Consider the following 21,490-nt stretch of genomic DNA (forward strand, 5'->3'; position numbering starts at 1 on the left):
CTTGTGCACCGCCTGTATGCCGCGGAGTGCTCAGCCTTGCGTCTCAAACACTTAATACAGCCTCCGATTCAAAGCAGGTCCTCAACACCTCTTGTCAAACTGAACTTGATATAGAAGAATACTCTGTTTCTCTGCAATCTCGGACAAGGCCAACATATCACTTCTGCACCCATTTGGAACACAAATCCAGAGCATCCTCTGGCCTTGTGCCTCTGAGTGACTGGCCCCACTCCTTCCTCGCAGGAGAGGACTCAGAAGCACGCCCCCTAGCGCCTCTGACTGGTGTTGTAGAATGCGAGAGAGCCGCGAGCACGCGGAGCCACACCAGCGCCTTAGCGCATGCGTAGAGCGCAGGGGCTGGGCTGGGATAGGGAGAGTCCAAGCGTGAGGGGAGCAGACCGTGATTCAGATTCTCTTTCTTCCTGAATAAGGGCTTGACTTTTATTCTTTCTCCTCTCGGATGCATGTTAATTTAAAATGTAAGACTTGAAATTCGGCTTTGTAGAAAGTGAGGAAGGCACCAGAGGATCGTCAAGTTTGCCCCCATCCTTGGGTACTCCCCCGGGCATGTGTGTTGGACGGTTCCGGGTCAAGGCGTGCGGGGGCGGAAGCGGCGGTGGCAGTGGCGACCGCAGTGGCTGTCAGAGCTGGAGAGGGGTAGGGCGGAGCAGCCATGGAGGGTCAGCGCTGGCTGCCTCTGGAGGCCAATCCCGAGGTGAGCGCTGATCGGGTTCGGGCCTGGGGCTGCGGTGGAGGGAGCCGGGCTGCTGCTGCCGCTAGTCCGGAGTCATCTGTTTCTAAATAGTGTTGTTCTCTGTTTTGTTTTCAGGTCACTAACCAGGTGAGTGGAGGTGTCTGTCACTCAGGACCCCGGAGTCCTTTCTACCTGCTTGGCCAGCATCCCTGCCCGTCTCCATCTCCATGCCCCTTAGGGGCCTGGGATTTCAATCCGTAAGAATCCCACTTGTTCTGCTCCAGGCATGCTCACCTCTTTCACAGCTAGCTCCCCGCCACCTGGCTCCCGGAGATGCCCCCAACTGCCTCAGCCCCTCCTCTGGCCCCGTTCCCTGGTCATCACGTTTCCAGGAGACTTGGGGCCTGAGGCTTGAGGAACAGTCATTCTCAAGGTTCCTAGCCCTCTTCGCTTTTTGTTTGGCCTCTTTCTAGGGCAAATTCCGTATAAGTTTCCTTCTCCTATACCTTCTGGCTGACTAATTTTCCTATACTTCCTGACTCCAAGCTTTGTAAACTCGCCCACCCAGTCCTTGTAATTTCATCCACCGCCTGCACTATGAAATCACCTTCCAATCATCTTCTCTTGCCCCATCAAGTCACCTCTCTTCCCTGCCACGCCCCCTTTCCCTCCTAGTTTTTTAAAACTGGAAATTTAGTTGCTTTTGTATCATAGAAAGTCCAGTATAATAGTTCCCACACCATTCTTTGCCACCTACAGCCCATGAGTTCGTTCTGGATATTGGAGGTTGTGGTTTGGGGAATGAGGGAACATCTCCCAGCCACTCCATTAAAGGAACAATTAAGTCCTGCCAGGTGTAAAATTTTATTTGTTCAGATGAGTCTTGCCTTATCCTGTTTTTCATTGTAAGTAGTTCATTTTCTTTTTACTGCCCTCTTAGTATGTGTATCATGTGATAAACTTCCCCCTCCCCATAATTTTCCTTCTCATCACCAAGGGATTCGTCACGTATTAAAAGCGTAATTTTGGTTTTCAAAGCTTGTAGCAAATTCCTTATAGAAGGGAAGAAATAGAAATGCTTTATCTTAATGTTTGCAAGAAACCCTTTACCTTCTTATTCAGATTAATTATATGCTTTTGAAATGACTATTATTCCCCCAACTCTTACCTCTTCATAGTTTAGAAATGTACAGAGATCAATATACATAGATCAATGTACAAAGCTTAAAATCCAACGTATATCTTTTATTCTTATGATGCCCTTTCCAATCAATGTTAATTTTGTTTTGTTTTCCCCACTTTCAAATTTGCTGGTTTTTTTTCTAACACATTTTGTCCCTTTTGTCAAAAGAAAGAAATCTTCAGGCTAAAGTATCAGTATTTACAATTTCTGATTTAGTGCCTACAGGAAATAGCATATTTTCCTCAGACTTAATCTGAAACTCTTTTTATATCTTTGTGAAAAATCAGTTGACTGTGTATCTGGGGTCCCATTCTGTTGCATTGATGTGTCAGTTCTTTTGCCTGTATTACACTGTTTTGATTACCGTAGTTTTATAATAGTCTTCAAATTAAATAGTCTGAACCCTCCAACATTGTTTTTCTTGTTCAAAATTGTTTAGGCCATTCTAGTTGATTTGCCTTTCCGTATGAATTTAGAATCAGTTTGTTGATTTCTATAAAAAATCCTGCAGTGATTTTGATGGCAAATGGGTTGAATATATTGATGAACTTTGGGGAGAATTGGCATCTTAACAATGTTGACTTTGGCAATCCATGAAGATGGTACATCTCTCCACTTACTTAGGTCTTTGATTTTTTTCATCAGTATTTTGTAGTTTGTAGTTACAGCATATAGATCTAGCACATATTCTGTTAGATCTAGCCATAAGTTTTTGATGAATTTGGGTGCAATTGTAAATTATAGTGCTTTTTCAATTTCTGCTTTCTAATTTTCCATTGCTGAATACAGAAATACAATTGATTTTTGTGTATTAACTTTGTATTCTGCTCTCTTGCTACATTTATTTATTGGTTCTTTTTTTTTTTTTTTAGTGGCCTTCTTTTTTTTCTTTTTTTTGGTTAGGTTCTTTGGGATTTTCTATATAGACAATCATGTTGTCAATAAATAGGCAGTTTTAGTTCTTCCTTTTCAATCTGTGTGCCATTATTTCTTTTTCTTGCCATATTGGACAGGTTAGAACCTTCAATACAAATACGGGTAGGAGTGGTGAGAGAGGACGTCATTGTCTTGTTCTCAATCTTAGGGGAAAACATTTGATCTTTTATATTAAGTAGGGTGCTAGCTGTAGGTTTTTTGTAGATGCTTTTTATCAGGTTAAGGAAGTTCCCTTCTTTTCCTAGTTTGCCGAGACTTTATCATGAATTGATGTTGAGTTTTTTCAAATGCTTTTTCTGTGTCTGTTGAGATCGTTTAAGGAAGAAATAATACCAATTCTACATATACATAAGGTAAATATGTAAGCATAAGAAGGTAAGCACAAGATAAGGGAACATTTCCCAACTCATGAGTCCAGCACTACCCTGATACCAAAACCAGACAAGGACATTATAAGAAAAACTGCAGACCAGTATCCCTCATGAACACAGATGTAAATATCCTCAAAAAATATTAGCAAGTAGAATCCAGTAGTGTATAAAAGGGATAATAAATCATGAGGAACAACAGTGTATCCTGATATTATAAGACTGTTTTCTATCAAAAATCAATCAAAATAGTTCACCATATGAACAGACTAAAGAACAAAACTATTTTTAGATGGTATTGTTATTGTTTTAATATGGTATAAGCTTGTGTGACTGGAGAGTTATTTTCTGTAATTCTGTTGCCCTAAGACCTTGTTCCTAGGTAATCTTGATAGACTATCAAACACATTCACTCATTCATATTAATTAAATAATATTTTGGGGGCACCATTTATAATACCAGGTGTCTGAGCAGGAGCCAGTTATACAGTGGTGATTAAAACATACATGATTTTCTGCTTTTTAATTCAGCAGAGAAGACAGACCATAAACAAGTAAGCAAATAGCAATTTATAAGTGCAGTAAAAAAAAAAAATGAACACAGTGCTGTGATGGAGAACAGTAGGGAAAAATTAATAGGTTGGATGATGACAAGAGACCTTTTTTAGGTGGTATCAACAGAGAAAAGATGTTCCTTAGTATCTGATTGTACCCTTTGCCTGGCATGCTTTGGAGGTGGTTCAGTTTGTTTTAAATTTATTTATTAAAGAAATCATGTGCTTTTAGTTCAGAAGGATGGGCAAGTATCTAAAAAGTGGTTAGTTTTAAGATTTTTGTGGTTTCTCAATTTTCTATGTGTTGGTGTCAAGAGTAGAAAAATGACTAGAAATTTAATTAATTGACTTAAAATTTGGAGAATTAATAAATTAAGCCGCAGATAAATCCCAAGAACAGTGTCCATCCCCACCTTCTCTTCCTCACCTTGGTGGAATTGCGGGCCTTTTACTTGATCCTGACTTCACTCTGTTACCTCTTAGTTTGAGCATATTCTGTTTTATGCTGTAATGATGCCTAGTGTTGTATAACCCATGGTCTACTCTATGTAGATCATTGTTAATTGTTAGACGTATTAACTAGTAACTACATGTCTCAGTAAATGTGGTAGCAATGCTTTCACTTATTGGTTAATATGCTGTCAACCTCTTCCTTCTAAGAATACTTTGTCATGCTACAGGTAGGACGTACCTAGAATAAACTCAATTAAGTGATAGAAAATTTTAAGCTCTGCCTTATTTACATATGTTTTTGGAAGGGTAAAACCAGCTTGAAGTTGATGGAAAGTTACAGTTAATTAAGCATCAAGAATTATAACTTTCTAAAAAATGCAGTCTGTCGTATGTGCAATTATAGCATTTTATGACCGTACTAGATCTTCGTCTTGATTTTTTTTTGTGTGATTTGAGTACAGCTCAACAATATTATATATATTTTAAATATTATTCAGTTTTAGGACCAATTATTTTTGATATAAAAACCCCCTAGGAATAGTCCTATATATGATTTTATTCAGGAGGCAAAATATTTTCTGTATAATGTGTAATATCCAAGGGCAAATAAATTTTCTATAACAGAACTGTTCTATTTAGTCTAGATGCTTAGAGTTAAAAAAAGAATTAGGTCATCTGTTAGATTATTACCGTAAACATACAAACATTCTCTGGTTAGTGGATCCCATCTTAAGAAAACACCCTGGTTGCCCTGTCTTCCTCTAGCTACTGCCGTGTCTCTGCTTTTCTCCTTCATAAACTTTCTACTAATGATCGTTCCATAGCTGCTGTCGCATTCTCTTCCATATTCACTCCTAGGTTGCTTCTTTCTCCACCAATCCACAGTAATGACTCCTGTCATGTTTACTTACGATCACCACTTTGCCAAATCCAGTGGTAACTCTTCTGTCACCGTATTTCTTGACCTCTCAGCAGCATTCGGTAGAGTAGCCTGCTCCATTCTTCTTGAAACAATAATCTTTCCTTGCCTAATTATCTCCCTTCTAACTTCTGAGAAGCTCCCCAGGGCTTGATCTATCTGCATTTCTATCTACATTCTCTCCATAGTGTTATTATCTGTTGTTGTGTGCCGTCCTGTAGATTCAGAACTCAAAGTGACCTTATAGAAACTGCCCTATAGGGTTTCCTAGGCAGTGGTTAAGTGTTTGACTGCTAACCAAAAGTTGGAGGGTTCGAAACCACCAGTCACTTCTCGGGAGAAAGATGTGGCAGTGTGGTTCCATAAAGATTACGGCCTTAGAAACTCTATGGGGCAGTTCTACTCTGTCCTGTAGGGCCACTATGAGTCGAAATTGACTTGATGGCAATGGGTTTTTTTCAGTCTTTATGGGGATACAAGTACAGAATCAGTGACAACAGCATTTGGTTTTAGTTCTTCAGGTTTTTCTGGTTGTTGTTTATTTTTTTTAGTTTGAAGATCTTTTACTATTTGATGTGATGATTTTTTTTTACATCAATTTTCACTGTTGACTAATTGAGACTCCACTGTGATTTACTTGTTTACTTACTCAAAAATTTCAGGAGTGTCTGTAAAATTCAGTGTTACACGTGATGAAAAGAAGTGTTGGTTGAGCTAAGGAAAGACCAGAAGTAGTTTCTATTATTCCAGATACTGCAGGAAAAAATTAATTAGCTTATACTGTACTTTCAAAAAAGTGTTGATAAGCCCTGTCTTAGTCATCTAGTGCTGCTATAACAGAAGTGGCACAAGTGGGTGGCTTTAACAAAGAGAAGTTTATTTTCTCACAGTCTAATAGGCTGGAAGTCCAAAATCAGGCCATCAGCTCCAGGGGAAGGCTTTCTCTCTGTTGGCTCTGGAGGAAGGTCCTTTTCATCAATCTTCCCCTGGACTAGGAGCTTCTCCTTGCTGGAACCCCAGGTCCAAAGAATGTGCTCTGCTCTTGGTGCTGCTTTCTTGGTGGTGTGAGGTCCCTCACTCTGTTCACTTCTCTTTCCTTTTATCTCATGTAAGAGGCAGGCCACAGCCCAGGAAAACTCCCTTTATACTGGATCAGGAATGTGACAGGAGCAAAGGTATCACATCCCCTAATCCACTTCAGCATAATCCAATCTTGCCTCATTAACCACAGGCAGAGATTAGGATTTACAACATATAGGAAAATTACATTGATCACAAAATGGAGGACAATCACACTTTACTGGGAATCATGGCCTAACCAAGTTGACACATATTTTGGGGGGACACAGTTCAATCAGTGACAAGCCCCCAGGACATTTGATTTTAAAAATTGTTTTAACTGTATTCTTTTGTTATTATAAGGGAAATACAAATGGCTAATAAATAACAACGAAAATTCAAAAGCAGCTTATTTTAAAAAGCATGAAGAAATTCTGACTTGAAATGCCAAAATCTCAATTTTTTTTTAGGTGGTGAACTACATAATGTGATTTTTGAGTTTGCAGGCTTAGAACCTGTCACTGAAAGGTTAAAGTATCCACTGTTTTTATGAAGTCAAGCTTAACGCTGCTCAGAAATCCGTTTGTACTGACATGGTAACACAAAAGTTCAAGAGGTCAGTTTGAACTATTGGTGAGTAATGTTGATTAAAGAAAAGGGTCAATTTGCAGATAGTCATGAAAAGAAAAGATTATTGAAATAAATACTCAACGGTGCATTTAATCTCTAAAAACTAATCTCGTGATTTGCACTTTTAAGATCAGATTATTATAATTTTAATATTTCATGAAAATTTTATACCTTAGGTTGCTTAGAGCTAGATTTAACATGTGGCTTTGTCTTTACTACAGATATGTAGAACTGTAAGCAAATGCATTGTCCTCTAAAAAGTAACTTTAAGGACCCCGCAAGGCACAGTGGTTAAGTGCTTGGCTGTTTACCAAAAGGTTGGAGGTTTGAACCCACCAGTCCATGGTAGAAAGATGTGGCAGTCTGCTTCCGTAAGGATTACAGCCTTGGAAATCCTATGGGGCAGTTTTACTCTGTCCTGTCGGGTCACAATGACTTGGAATCAACTTGACAGCAGTGAGTTTTTGTAATCTTTACAGGAGCAAATCACCACATCTTTTCTTCCCCAGAGTGGCTGGCGTATTCTAACTGCTGACCTTTCAGTTAACAGCCAAGCACTTAACCGTTGTGCCACCTGGGCTCTTTGATTTTATCTATAGTATGGCTTAAATTGGAAACCCTGGTGGTGTCGTGGTTAAGAGCTACGTCTGCTAACCAAAAGGTGGGTAGTTCTGCTGTGCCCTGTAGGGTCCCTCTGAGTTGGAATTGACTTGACAACGGGTTTTTTTTTTTTTTTTTTAGTAGCTTAAATAGCATCAGTTGTAACATAGTTAAGTTTCTCTAAGCTCTGACTTCTCTACCAGGTTGGATATCTGTCTTAGTTTTCTAATGTTGCTGTAATAGAAATGCCATGAGTGGGTGGCTTAAAGAATAGAAATTTATTTTCCCTCAGTTCTGGAGATTAAATTCCAAATCAGGGTCTCCACTGTAGTTTCTTTCCTTGTCTGTAGCCCTCGGCCTTCCTTGATCTGTGGCAATCCATACATGGCGTCTCTTTTCCTCAGTATGTACGTGCCTCTGTGTCTAATCTGCTCTTTTTATAACTCAGAAGTGATTACATTTAGAACACACTCTGCACTGATATGACCTCATTAGCATAAGAAGCAAACCCTATTCCCAAACGGGATTGCACCCATAGGTATGGGGTGAGAATTCCAATACATATTTTGTGGGGATATAATTCAATCTAACAATACCTCACATTTAACATGGACAAAACAGAAATCTGGATTTACATCTTCCCTCTTCTCCACCAAACCCATTTCTTCCCTAGTCTTTCAAGGGCATCGCCATCTACCCAGTGCTTAAGTTAACGTCATTGATTCTTCTCCCTGACCAGGCTGTTTGGAAGAAGCCATAGTATATCGATTTGATTTCTTGGGTTTGAAACTCTACCATGGTCTACCAGCTCTCAGACCATGGGCAGTTATCTAACCTTTTTGTGCCTCAATTTCTTAATATCTCATAATCTTTCCTAATCTCATGAGATTGCTGTAAGGATTACATAAATTATTACATGTAAAGTATGTAGAACAATATCTGGAACAAAGCATACACTCCATGAATGTTAGCTATTTCTGATATTCTTTTTCATTCACTCCTCAGATGCAATTTATTTGCAACTCTTCTTAATTCTTCCTTCAAAATATATCCCAAATCTGGCCATTCTGTCAATTTCTACTACCACAACCCAAGGCACCATCATCCTTAGCTTGGACATCTACGGTAGCCTCCTAACTAGTTTTTCTGCTTCTTCTTTTGCCTCCAGAAAATCTGTGTTCTATATACACCTAAAGTAGTCTTATAAAAATGCAAATCACATCTTGTGACTTCCGTGCTTAAGACGCCCTACAAGTCTTCCTTTGCTTATCCTTAAGAATAAAATTGAAGCTTCCTACGATGACCTTCCAAGGGGGAACTTTCCACATCTCTGACCTCTCCCATCCCTGTCCCACTCGTGTTGTGCTGCAGTCCTCAAATGTCAAACCTGTTCCTACATCCGCATCTTTGTACTTGTTCATCCTCTGCCTGAGTCATTGTGCTCCAGATCGTCTCATGTCTGCTTCTTTCTTGTCAGCTGTGGCTCAACTTAAAGTCAGCACCTCAGGGAATCTTTCCTTGACTTCTCAACTAGAGTATCCCCCCAAATCTGTACTGTCATTGTGTCTTGTTATATTTTCTTCATAATACTTATTACTCTGTGAAATTATATTGTTTGTTTTTGTGTTTGGTTATTATGTATATCCTACCACTAGAATATAAGTTCTATGAGAGCAGGGACATGTCTGCAATACCAAGAATGGTATCTGGCCCATAGGGGGCTGTCAACAAATATTTATTGAATGGAAGAATGAATAAATCTTACACAGCTGCTTTCCTATTCCAGAAAATTCTCTCTTAAAGTTACCTTTGACATGGTCATGAACCCTTTCATGGTCCATGATCATGAATGCCTGGATATTTCATAAGCAGTATTCTATGTTGTAATGTGGTTTATTTTTAAATTATAATAATGAGTATAATACATAATTAGAATTATATCTCTTCTTACTGAAACAAAATCTGCTTTCATGTAACTTCCTGCAATTGTCCATCCATCCTCCCATTGAAACCACATAGAGTAAATCGAACTGTTCTTCCATGCTATTAATAAAAATATCTGAGTGCGGGGATCATGATAGTTTAAGTTCTCACCGAACATACTCGGTATCTCCAGCTGTGATATCCTTCGAACCTTTTCATTTCTGGCCATCTTTCTTTGGACCTGCTTCTATTTGTCGTCCTTATAACAAACAGAATAAATATGACTCCTATAGTTGATACTATATTCCATGCTGAATAATCTGGTGAGTGCAGTGGACTAATACTACATTGTCTTGAAGGACAGTGCTTCTTTCAAAGCTAACATTCCATTACCTTTGTTTACAGTTGTATGGTTAGTCCATTTTGAGCCTGCAGTGCAATGAGCCTCCTCTTTTTTTAATACTCTGATAAAATATTGTCAGTTTTTTTCCTATTCTGTACTTAATATTGTACTTTTTTTTACTAAATCTATTAAAATTCATTTTGCTAGTTTTCATGCTTTTAAGAATTGTCGTTTTCTCATTTAACTATTATTGTCCTAGTTTTGCATCTAGCAATAACTATTATACATTTGCTAGTAGTAGTATCAAGCAATTATTAGATAAGTATAATTTCTATGTTATAATTCAAATCACTAATAAATTAGTAATAAGGGAAAAAAATCTATGGCTGCCCTGAGCAGATCAGTAAAGATGAGAGAAAACACATTTCAAAAGAAAGTGAATTTTATTTTTCTATTTCCTTTATTTATAAACTCAGATTGTTTTGACTGTTACCTAAAGAATGAGAAGAAATTCGCTATGAGTTAGGGGCAGAGGCTAACAGTTTTTCAAATACAGCCTAGCTTGTGTGCAAAAACCTGAAGGGAAAGAGATCATTATAGACTCTTTGAGAAACTAATAGGTTATTGTGGCTGAAGTTAGAGAACAAGGTACAGAAAAAGGATACCGCAAGCAGTGGGAGATGAGGCTGGAAAAGCAAACAGGTGGCAGAGAACCCAGAGCCCTCCCTGCCCGTGAGTTCTAGTGCTGTGACCTTAGAAAATTATTCAGCCTCCCAGACTCAGTTTTCTCAATGGGAAAAAGGAAACCAGGAGTCAGAGTCAACTCAGTGACAACTGGTTTTACTGGTACCTTGCTAGATGCCCTAAGGATTAATTAAGGTAAAGTATGTTAAACTTTCTTGCATGTTTTCTGATATATAGCAGTCTCAAAAAATGTAAGTAATTTTAAATAGTCCTCATTGGAAAATTTATCATTGGACCTAACCATAAAAAGGATAAGTTGACTAAGGATTTTTTATGACCACATATTTGAATTTACTTATTATTTTTCTTGAGTGTCCAAAATTTTAGAGGCATTGTGAAAAATCTGGTAATCCAATCAGTCAGCATTGTTTGATATTTTATTACCTAGTGTTTAAACTAGAAAACTTCCTGGAAGAGTAGTATTAGGAGGCTATAAAACCCTTTATTCTGCTTGATGCAAATAAGATGAAAATGTAGTGTGTAAATTAAGTGTGTAAAGATGGCATTGCAAATGTGTATACAGACTAATTTTCTTTGTGAGTAGCCTGCAGTTTGTTTTTCTTACTGTAGTTTTAAAGCTATTGTTTCAGGTTTTCTCCCAGTTTTGTAAATTTAAATGAAATAATATGTGTATTAGTTTTATAAATCTATAGCTTACAAACTACATATAGCTATTATAAAAATAACATTTAAAAAATTACTAGAAAATATAAAGTTGGGTTCACACTGCTCAAGCTAACTGCTGTTAACATTTGGAGAATTTTTTTGTGATCTTTGTCTTTTTACTTATGACCATTTTAAAACACAGTTAAAAGATTGTAAAAGTAGGACATCTTCATGATTTTAAAAAAAGTCAGAGGTAAAAGCTGAAGTCCCTCTCCCTCATCTTTTCCCTGCTTCCTAGAGGTAGTTACTAGGAACAGTTTGCTTTTATTCTTTTATTCTTCTTATTTATATGATGACTTCCAGTGTGATTCTGACTCACAGCAATTGGAGACAGAGGATGTACCTAATAGATATTAATAGAATTGAACTTCTTTATTTCATTCAATTGGTGATATGACTAAAAAGTTAACAAGAGCTATGGTTCTGGTAAAACCCTTGGCTATTGGCTCATTCCTTTGGTGCCCTCAGTTTGATATTACTCATTCTCACTACAGTTGATACCTTTCGGCCTGGGTGCTTTTTATACTTGTTAACTTTGGCTAAAATAGAGCCAGTTGACGATGGAGGACCTTTACATCATAGTAACTTGCCAATTTTGGTCAGATAATTGCACTAAAATGTTTTAACTGTTGTTATTAGTTTGCAGCTCGGATGTAAAATTACGCTGTTATGTGCACTATCTTGTTTTATAACTTTATAGCAGATTGACTTTTGGGGGTACATAAACTTAAGTAATAGATTTAAATCTTCTTATCAGGATTTATAAGGAGCCCCAGTGGTGCAGTGGTTAAAATGCTCAGCTGCTAACCGAAAGGCCAGGGGTTTGGACCCACCAGCGGCCCCACGGGAGAAAGATGTTACAGTCTGCTTCCGTAAAAATTTACAGCCTCAGAAACCCTACGGAGCAGTTCTGCTCTATCCCATAGGGTTGCTATGAATTGGAATCAACTTGATGGCATTGGGGTTTGGGGTTTTTTTGGGGGGGGGGAGGGGAGCCAGGGTTAGTGATGCTTATCCTTGAGGATATATGTCTTTTAGTGCTGTCAGTTAAACGTAGATAGCATTCACAGCTGATTAAATGAATGCCAGCCTTTAGAGCCAGGTGTATCTTACAACCTCTTTAACTTGGCACAAATAAAAACAAATACATGTTAATGAGGGTGAGAATGGTTGCCACTTGAAGAATGTAATCAATGTCACTGAATCATACCTGCAGAAATTGTTGAATTGGTGTATGTTCTGCTGCGTATATTTTCAAAAGCAATAAACAGTTAAAAAACCAAATATATTAAATATTTATTATAAACATAGGTTTAACTGACTTACAGATGGATGGCTATATTATCTAAAATAGAGATGTAATATTCAGTTCAGTTTAACAAACATTACTTGAGTATCTTTATGGATTCGCCAGGGACAGTGCTAGGCAATTAAAAAGGTAAATAAGATATAGTTCCTTCCCTTGACTTTGCAGCTGGTCTTAATCCCTTTTGATTTTTAGGTAGAATTAGATACTGACAAGGGAATTTTGAAGGAAGGAGAGAAGGGAGAGGGAAATGGTGTGGAGTGATTCAGCAAACGTTATTAAAATCTTCAATCATGAATAGGAATCTCATGAAGACTGACTATAATGTAGAGGAGTCCATTGATCTTCACGGCCCCAGACTGTTGTAGGGCATGTAACTTGATGCAGGAATGAAACTAACAGACGCTGACTACATTCTGCCAAGAGAGAGTTTCTAATTCAGTAGATTTCTTACTAAAAGTATCTAAGAACTTATTTTGATCAGTGATTTTTTTTCCCAAGTAGATTCACTTCGACAGCCAGAGAAATGGAGGAGTATAGAGTAGTCCTCTAAACAGGAAGGTCTTGTCTGATAAAACCCAGCTGTATGTGAGATGAATAATGCTATTTATATTACATGGCATGGTTTCTGTTGGTTTTGTAAGATCTCATTTGATGATCTAATCATACATGTGATCATTCTTCAGGGGGAAGTACCCAAGGTACTGTTTTTTATTTTTAAATTTCAGATAATGTAAGACCAGTAGATACTGTGATGTATTCTTGAAGGGAGATATAATTATGCATATCTAATATAAAATATTTTAACATAAAATTTTGTGATGGTGTACTTTTTTATCATCAGCTTCATTTAATACAGGCAATTATTAAGAATTTATTGTAAAATTGGCATCATTCTCATTTTATTTTTATCTTTTTCTTTTATGTGATGGATTAAGGTCTGACATTTCATTCTCCTGTGAAACCATTTGTTGTTGTTAGGTGCTGTCGAGTTGGTTCCAACTCAAAACAACCCTAAGTACGACAGAACGAAACATTGCCTGGACATGCACCTCGCTCATACAGTTGTTGTTATGCTTGAGCCTCTTGTTGCAGCCACGGTGTCAGTCCTTCTCACTGAGGGTCTTCCTCTTTTTTGTTGACTCTCTACTTAACCAAACATGATGTCCTTCTCCAGGGACTGGTCCCTCCTGATAACATGTCCAAAATGTGTAAGGCAAAGTCTCACCATTCTCACTTCTAAGGAACACTCTGGCTATACTATTTCCAAAACAGAATTGTTTGTTCTGGCATTCCATGGTATATTCAGTATTCTTTGCCAACACCATAATTCAAAGACATGAATTCTTCTTCGGTCTTCCCTATTCATTGCCCAGCTTTCGCATGCATATGAAGTGATTGAAAATGTTATGGCTTGGGTCAAGCATACCTTAGTCCTCAGACTGACATCTTTGCTTTTCAACACTCTAAAGATATCTCTTGCAGCAGATTTGCCCAATGCAATATGTCTTTTGATTTTTTGACTGCTGCTTCCATGGGCATTGATTGTGGATCCAAGTAAAATGAAATTCTTGACAACCTCAATATTGTCTCCGTTTGTCTTGATGTTGCTTATTGGTCCAGTTGTGAAGATTTTTGTTTTCTTTATGTTGAAGTGCAATCCATAGTGAAGGCTGTAGTCTTTGGTCTTCATCAATAAGTGCTTCAGGTCCTTCTCAGTTTCAGTGAACAAGGTTGTGTCATATGCGAATCGCAGGTTATTAATGAATGAGTCTTCCTCCAATACCAATGCTGCGTTCTTTTTCTTACTATTTGCTCAGCATACAGATTGAATAAATACAATGAAAGAATACAACCCTGATGCACACCTTTCCTGACTTTAAGCCATGCAGTATCTCTTGTTCTGTTTGAATAACCACCTCTTGGTCTGTGTACAGGTTCCACATGAGCACAGTTAAATGTTCTGGGATTCCCATTCTTTGCAATACTATCCATGATTTGTTACGATCCACACACAGTTGGATGCCTTTGTGTAGTCAGTAAAACACAGGTACACATCTTTCCCGTAGTCTCTGTTTTCAGCCAGGATCCATCCGACATCAACAGTGATATCCCTCATTCCACGTCCTCTTCTGAATCTGGCTTGAACTTCTGGCAGTTCCCTGTTGATGTACTGCTGCAACCGCTTTTGAATTATCTTCAGCAAAATTTTACTTGTGTGTGAAAATCATAAGACTTTCAAAACACCACTGATCTTTTGTTGAAGTTGTTTGGCCAGTTATAAGAGAGGCAGTGAAGTTGAGTGAGTAGAGGTCAAGAAGCTTCTTCCTGTATCAAATATTTTTTGGCATTTATGTAAGTCACTTGGACTTTCTTGGCTTTATATTACTCTTTGCTCAGTGATACAATTCTTGATATCTATCTACTTATCTGTAAAACTCAGACATCCTTTTTGGCAAGTAGGATAAACTCTGTTGATCTACTAAAATAATTCCTCTTTTAGTAGAATTTAGATGCATTTCCTTAAAATTCAGGTGCTGGAAATGACCTTAATGTACCAACCAAGCCAAACTGTGTGTATTTCCTGAAGCCCTGGTTTATTAGAGTCAATCCCAAAATAATAGCTTTTGAAAACAGATTCTGCTTAATGTATTATGAATTTTAAGTGTTTGTGGATTTATATAATTAAACAACTGTGTATTTTTACCTTATTCATGGAAAACCTGCTTTACTTCATTCCTGTTTAACATCAGTAATGTTTGTACCTTGTCTCCCTTTTTATGTATTAGATGCATAGTACGTACTTGTTGATTATTTCACTGCTGACAGCATACTGGTTTTTCTTTTTTGTATTCACGCTGTACTGTTTTTGTTTCTTTCTTTTACCAGTTTCTCAGGCAGTTAGGTCTACAACCTAACTGGCAATTTGTTGATGTGTATGGAATGGATCCTGAACTCCTTAGCATGGTTCCAAGACCAGTCTGTGCAGTGCTACTTCTCTTCCCTATTACAGAAAAGGTAATTGTCAAGTAAGAGATTAAGTTTCTGGTGAATACAAAGTTCTGTTTTGTTGTTGAATTAAAATACACTCTTCTTTAAGGACAATTGTTCTCCTTCTTGCATAAAATCAAGCAATCTAGCCAGTGGGGACATCTTCAAATTTTGGTTAAAAGAGATGATACTTGGATTCTGATTTATAGATTGACTGTAAAGCCCTGGGTTAGTCTTTTAAATTTGTGTTGTTTTTTTATAACATAGGGTTAATTTGCCACAATTTTGTTTTAATGTGACATTGAACACATTTTGAAATAATGTAATTTGGAAATGTTAAGGACTGGAACAATCTTAAATGTGTCTTAGAAAATATATGAATATAGAACATCCAAATTTTCAAATGTAAAAGTTTTTCAATGTATAAAAAATCTCCGTAGCTTGTTTTATGGAGGTAGGGGAAGCTGATGGCATGGATTACATTATTTTCAGAATAATTTGATTTGGGTAGGAATCACTAAGCTGAAACACGGCTTAATTGACAGACTTAGGATGTGTTAAGGATTGTAGATAGGTATTCTTGGATCTCTATTAAATTCAAAATTCCATACGTTTCACTCCTTTCTTCTAGAATGAGGTCATATAGTTATGTATAGTAAAGCCAAAACTTCTAAGTGCATTTTAAAACCTCTTTTGAGTTTATATCCTTCTCATTTTTATTTTTAAATTTAGAAACAGTAGGATGAACTCAGTAGTTGTAAAAAAAAAAAAAAAAATGAAGAAGTAAACGTTTGGGAAGATGTGGGAGAAATTAAGTGTTGATGACTTAGCATGTACGTGCTCAGGTCATCCTGTTTTTTAGGAATTAATGGAGTCAGATCTCACAGAAATTAAGAAATAGGCATAGCTCAGTCTAGAAATTCTTGTATCAATTTTCTTTGTGCAAGAACTAATTAGCCTCAGTTCAAGATAAAATAAACATTGCAAATCTCTACTTAAGGGTTCAACAAAAATTATTTAATAAAAGTAGTGGTATTTCTTCATATTTTTTGTGTGTAATATTCATAGACTTTTAGAGTTGGAAATTACTTAGTGATTATCTGGTATTAGACCAAACCCCTAACTTTATTGGTGAGGTCATGATTATTCTGAAGTTAGATAGCTAATTTGTGTAACAGGACAAAAATTTAAGTCACTCTCCCAATATTATTGTTACTGTCTTTATTCCTGAAATAAACTAGTAGATAACTATCCAAAACCAAAAACCAAACTCATTGCCATCAAGCCAGTTCTGACACATGGCAGCTCCACGAGCTGCAGAGTAGAACTGCACACCACAGGGTTTTCAAGGCTGTGACATTTTGGAAACAGATCACCAGGTCTTTCTTCCGAGGCACCCTGGGTGGCTTTGAACTGCCATCCTTTTGACTAGTAAGCAAGCTCTTACAATAACTATCTCAGAACCCCAATTTTAGGAAGCAATAAAACGTGAAAAAATCAGCTGCTTAAAGCTTCAGTTTTCTTAGCTGCTGTGATACAAATATGAGTTTATGGCCTGAATTGGAGATTTCCCCAACCATTGATTTTTATGACCTACTTTTTTTTAAAAAAATAAATTGTATTTGATTTCCTTCATTTAGTGGACCATTAGTATTTTAAAAGCATGTTATCCTTATCGGTAGGGCTTCTTCATTTAGTGGGTCATCCATGCCGAGAAAGTTCATTGTGCCTAATTGCTAGGAAGAACACAATTCTGTAGATATTTCTATAAGTAAGTATGCGTGTGTGTATATATAGATATACATATATTTATGTATGTGTATATATATGTGTGTGTGTATATGCACATACATATGTATGTTGGAGCCCTGCTGGTACAGTGGTTAAGAGCTTGGCTGTTAACTAAAAGGTCAGCAGTTTGAATCCACCAGCCACTCCTTGGAAACCCTATGGGGCAGTTCCACTCTGTCGTGTAGGGTTGCTATGAGGCGGAATCAACTCAACAGCAGCGGGTTTGATTTTGGTTTTTTGAGGGGTTTATATATTCTCAAAGGAGCCCTGGTGGCACAAGCGGTTAATTAAGTACTTGCCGCTAACCAAAAGGTTGGCCGTTCAAACCCACCCAGCGGCTTTGCGGGAGAAAGACCTGGTGATCTGCCTCTGTAAAGATTATAGCCAAGAAAACCCAATGGGGCAGTTCTACCCTGTAACACATGGGGTCGCTGTGAGCTGGAAACGACTCTGTGGCACCTAGCACGTGCGCACGTACAGGAGTAGAGAGAATCAGTGGCATCTGCAACTTTTTTGATGCCTTTTATAATTTGATAGATCCTCATTTCAGCCCATAAGTGACATACTACAATGTCACTCAAAGGCTATCAATGGATGTTTTTAAGAGATACAGGTTGTTTTAGTCTTTGAAGTTCTAATTTAGAACAAGGGAGCTGCCATAGATACTATAGCCTTTAAATAAAGTCAGTTATGGTGTTTTAAATGCGTGCTTTATAGTAGTGCTTACCAACCAGTGAGTCATAGGTGAAGAGGTTGTAAATGTATTTCTCTCTGATATTTGTATTGCTTGTCCTAGCTGCCTCTAACCATGTGTTCTTTCTTTGGTCACCGTAATTGCTTTTCCTTTTTTCCTATACTTGCTTTATATCATTTTAGGATTTTTTTCCTAAACTTTAAATCTTAGGAAGTTGTCTAACCTCATTTTGTCTTGTCAGCAAGGAACATTGATATTAAACAACAACTACAAAGTAAACTCAATGGCACTGGGTACTGGGTGGGTACACAGTAAACTATAGGCTTATGCTGTGTGAACATTTCAATGTAAGACAATACTATATTGAACCTTTCTGAAGTTCTTATCAATTGAACTTATATGAATGAATGAATGTTTGTTTATTTTGAGAATGTTACTTAAAAATTTGATTTAGAAGCACATTCATAAAAATTTAAGCATAGATACTGTCTTATTATCTAGTGCTGCTATAATAGAAATACTACAAATGGATGGCTTTAACAAACGGAAATTTATTCTCTCAGTCTAGGAGGGTAGAAGTCTGAATTCAGGGTGCCAGCTCCAGGGGAAGGCTTTCTGTCTCTATTGGCTCTAGTGGAAGGTCCTTGTCATCAACCTCCCCTTGACTGAGGAGCTTCTCAGCACAGGGATCCTAGGTTCAAAGCATACACACTCTTGACTCCACTTTCTTGGTCGTATGAGGTCCCCATGTCTCTCAGCACCCCTCTCTTTTATATCTCAAAAGAGATTGGCTTAAAACACAACCCAGTCTTGTAGACTGAATCCTGCCTCATTAACATAGTTGCTGCCTGTCCCACCTCATTAACATCATAGAGGTAGGATTTACAACACATAGGAAAATCACATCAGATGACAAAATGGTGGCCAATCACACAATACTGGGAATCATGGCCTCACCAAGTTGACATACATTTTAGGGGAATACAATTCAATCCGTGACATTCTACCCTTTGGCCCCCCCCCCAAAATTCTGTCCTTGCCACATGTAAAACACATTCACCCCATCATATCACAGCAAAAGACTTAAATCAACTCCACATACAAAATCCAAAAATTTATCTTCATCTGTGAAATCAAGAATACAAGCTATCTATATCCAAAGTACATTGGTGGAACAGGCAGAAGCTAGACATTGCCATTAAAAATGGGAGAAACTGGAGGGAAAGAAGGGATAAGAGGCACCGAGCAAGTCAGTAGAATACATCTTCTGTTCTCTGTTCTCTGAGACCATTTATACAGTAGCCCTGACCTCCAGAATCCGGGTGTTGGCCATACTCTCCAGATTCTGAATGGAGGCCCTTTGGCCCTGGGCTTCAGCTCCACCTTCTAGGCCTACCGGAATAGCAACTCTGCTCCCTCAGCTTTGGGCAGCCCCATTCTCCTAGTATGTCTGAGTGGCAACTCCACCCTTGAGATTGAGGCAGCTCTGCTTCCTGTGTCCCTTGTCCCTTCGGCTTCAGTCTTGGTTCCTTGGCCTCCAGGCCTACATTTGCCCTGCTGGGGCAAGTGTTCCAAAGCTCTCTAGGTCTACCAATAAGTGCCTGGAGGCACCCCACTCACCAGTAAACTTTGACTGGAAGGCAATCAGCTCTCTTGCTCTGTGAGCCAGCATGTCTAGCTTTTTCAATAAGTGCCTGGAGGCACCCCACTCTGCGAGGAAGCCTTCTGCGCAAAGGTACTCAGCTCTCTCGCTCTGTGGTTCAGATCCAGCGCTGTCTTGCGCCAGTCTCCTAGTTCAGCTACTGCCGTTTCTCTGCTGCTCCTCATTGTCTATGCTATCTCCAGTATAACAGTTCTCCTCACTTCCTTCTGAATCCTTACCAGAATTGTCTTTGATGTCCGTATTTCCTCTAACAGTCTCTTCAAGGCAATCTAGGCTTTTACTGTTAGGCACTTTAAAACTCTTACAGCCTCTACCCATTCACAGTTTCAAAACTGCTTCCACATTCTAGGTATCTGTTAGAGCAGCTCTCCACTCTCGGTGCCAGATTCTTAGTTATCTAGTGCTACTATAACAGAAATACCACAAGTGGATGACTTTAACAAAGAGAGATTTGTCTTCTCACAGCCAAGGAGGCTAGAAGTCCAAACTGAGGATGCCAGCTCCAGGGGAAGGCTTTCTCCCTGTCGGCTCTGGAGGAAGGTCCTTGTCATCAACCTCCCCCTGGCTGAGGAGCTTCTCAGCACAGGGACCCCAGGTCCAAAAGATGCACGCTCCTGACTCTACTTTCTTGGTTGTATGAGATCTTCATGTCTCTCCACTTCCCTCTCTCTTTTATATCTCAAAAGAGATTGGGCAAAGATACAACCCAATGTTGTAGATTGAGTCCTGCCTCATTAACATGATTGTCACTAATCCCATCTCATTAACATCATAGAGATAAGATTTACAACCCACAGGAAAATCACGTCAAATGACAAAATGGTGGACAATAAGACGATACTGGGAATCCTGGCCTGTCCAAGTTGATAGATATTTTGGGGGGTACACAGTTGTATACATGACAGATATATACATTTGTTGTTAAAAAGCCATTTCTTAATTATGGGTTTTCTATAAACATCATCTGTTTCCTCTGTTTTGGGAATCACCAAACTTTCTGTAAAGGGCCAGATAGTAAATATTTATAGTCTCTGTGCATTATTCAGCCTTGCCTGGTAGCATGAAAACAGCCCTAAACCCCAGACCAAACAGTTGCCGTTGAGTCTACCCCTACTCATGGTGACCCCATGTATGCCAGAGTGGAACTGTGTTCCGTAAGGTTTTCAGTGGCTTATTTTTTGGAAGTAGATCTCCAGGGCATGGTCAATACATAAATAAAACTTAGAAAAGAGGCAGCAGGCGAGAATTGGCCTGCAGGCTGTATTTGGTTGCTCTAATTGGAATCTGAAAAATTTAGGAAAACAAAATCATCTTTCCACTCTCCTCGCTCTCCTCTTCCTCCTCGTCCTTTTCCTCACTCATTTTTAACCCCTTTATTATTTTTGGAAGGAGCCCTGGTGGCGCTGTAGTTAAGCGCTTGGCTGCTAAGCAAAAGGTCAGGGGTTTGAACCCAGCAGCTGCTCCGTGGGAGAAAGATTTAGCAGTCTGCTTCCATAAAGTTGACAGCTTTGGAAACCCTTTGGGGCAGTTCTACTCTGTTGTATAGGGGGTGTGAGTAGAAAGCCACACAACAGTTTTTACAGTTAGGAAAATGAGGCACAGAGACATAAGTTTGGCTTCCCAAAGTCACACAGCTAGTAATGGTGCAGCCCAGCTGTGGGCCCAGGCAGTCAGCTGTAGAGCGCACACATTTAGCGTATTCTACCATATTGCTTTTATAATCTGTTGCTGTAGATAATAGTGAACTTTTGTTATGAATAAAGCTTGATTATAAATACAGTGTGAATGCCATGAATATAGTATGATTTTTGAAAAGTAAAAAGTCTTTGCCAATGATAAATGATACGAAACCAAAAAAAAAACCAAACCTGTTGCTGTCGAGTCGTTTCCTACTCATAGCAGCCCTATAGGACAGAGTAGAACTGCCCCATAGAGTTTCCAAGGAGCCCTTGGCGGTTTTGAACTGCCAACCC

At 38.5% G+C, this 21,490-nt stretch overlaps 1 protein-coding gene across 2 annotated transcripts in view; it reads left to right on the forward strand.

Annotated features, from left to right (window-relative positions):
* Positions 1–574: 574 nt before the first annotated feature.
* The window catches only part of UCHL3 (ubiquitin C-terminal hydrolase L3), a 58,647-nt gene continuing 37,731 nt past the window's right edge, over positions 575–21,490 (forward strand). Inside the window, exons 1-3 of one of the 2 annotated variants that reach the window (XM_049853001.1) lie at positions 575–715; positions 830–951; positions 15,268–15,396. In XM_049853001.1, the coding sequence (XP_049708958.1) occupies positions 922–951; positions 15,268–15,396 (159 nt within the window). In that variant the 5' untranslated portion in view covers positions 575–715; positions 830–921. The remainder of the gene's footprint in view (positions 716–829; positions 952–15,267; positions 15,397–21,490) is intronic. The other variant, XM_049853002.1, reaches the window with a different exon arrangement.

This window comes from Elephas maximus, chromosome 14, assembly GCF_024166365.1.
Source record: "Elephas maximus indicus isolate mEleMax1 chromosome 14, mEleMax1 primary haplotype, whole genome shotgun sequence".
NCBI classification, from domain to species: Eukaryota; Metazoa; Chordata; class Mammalia; order Proboscidea; family Elephantidae; genus Elephas; species Elephas maximus.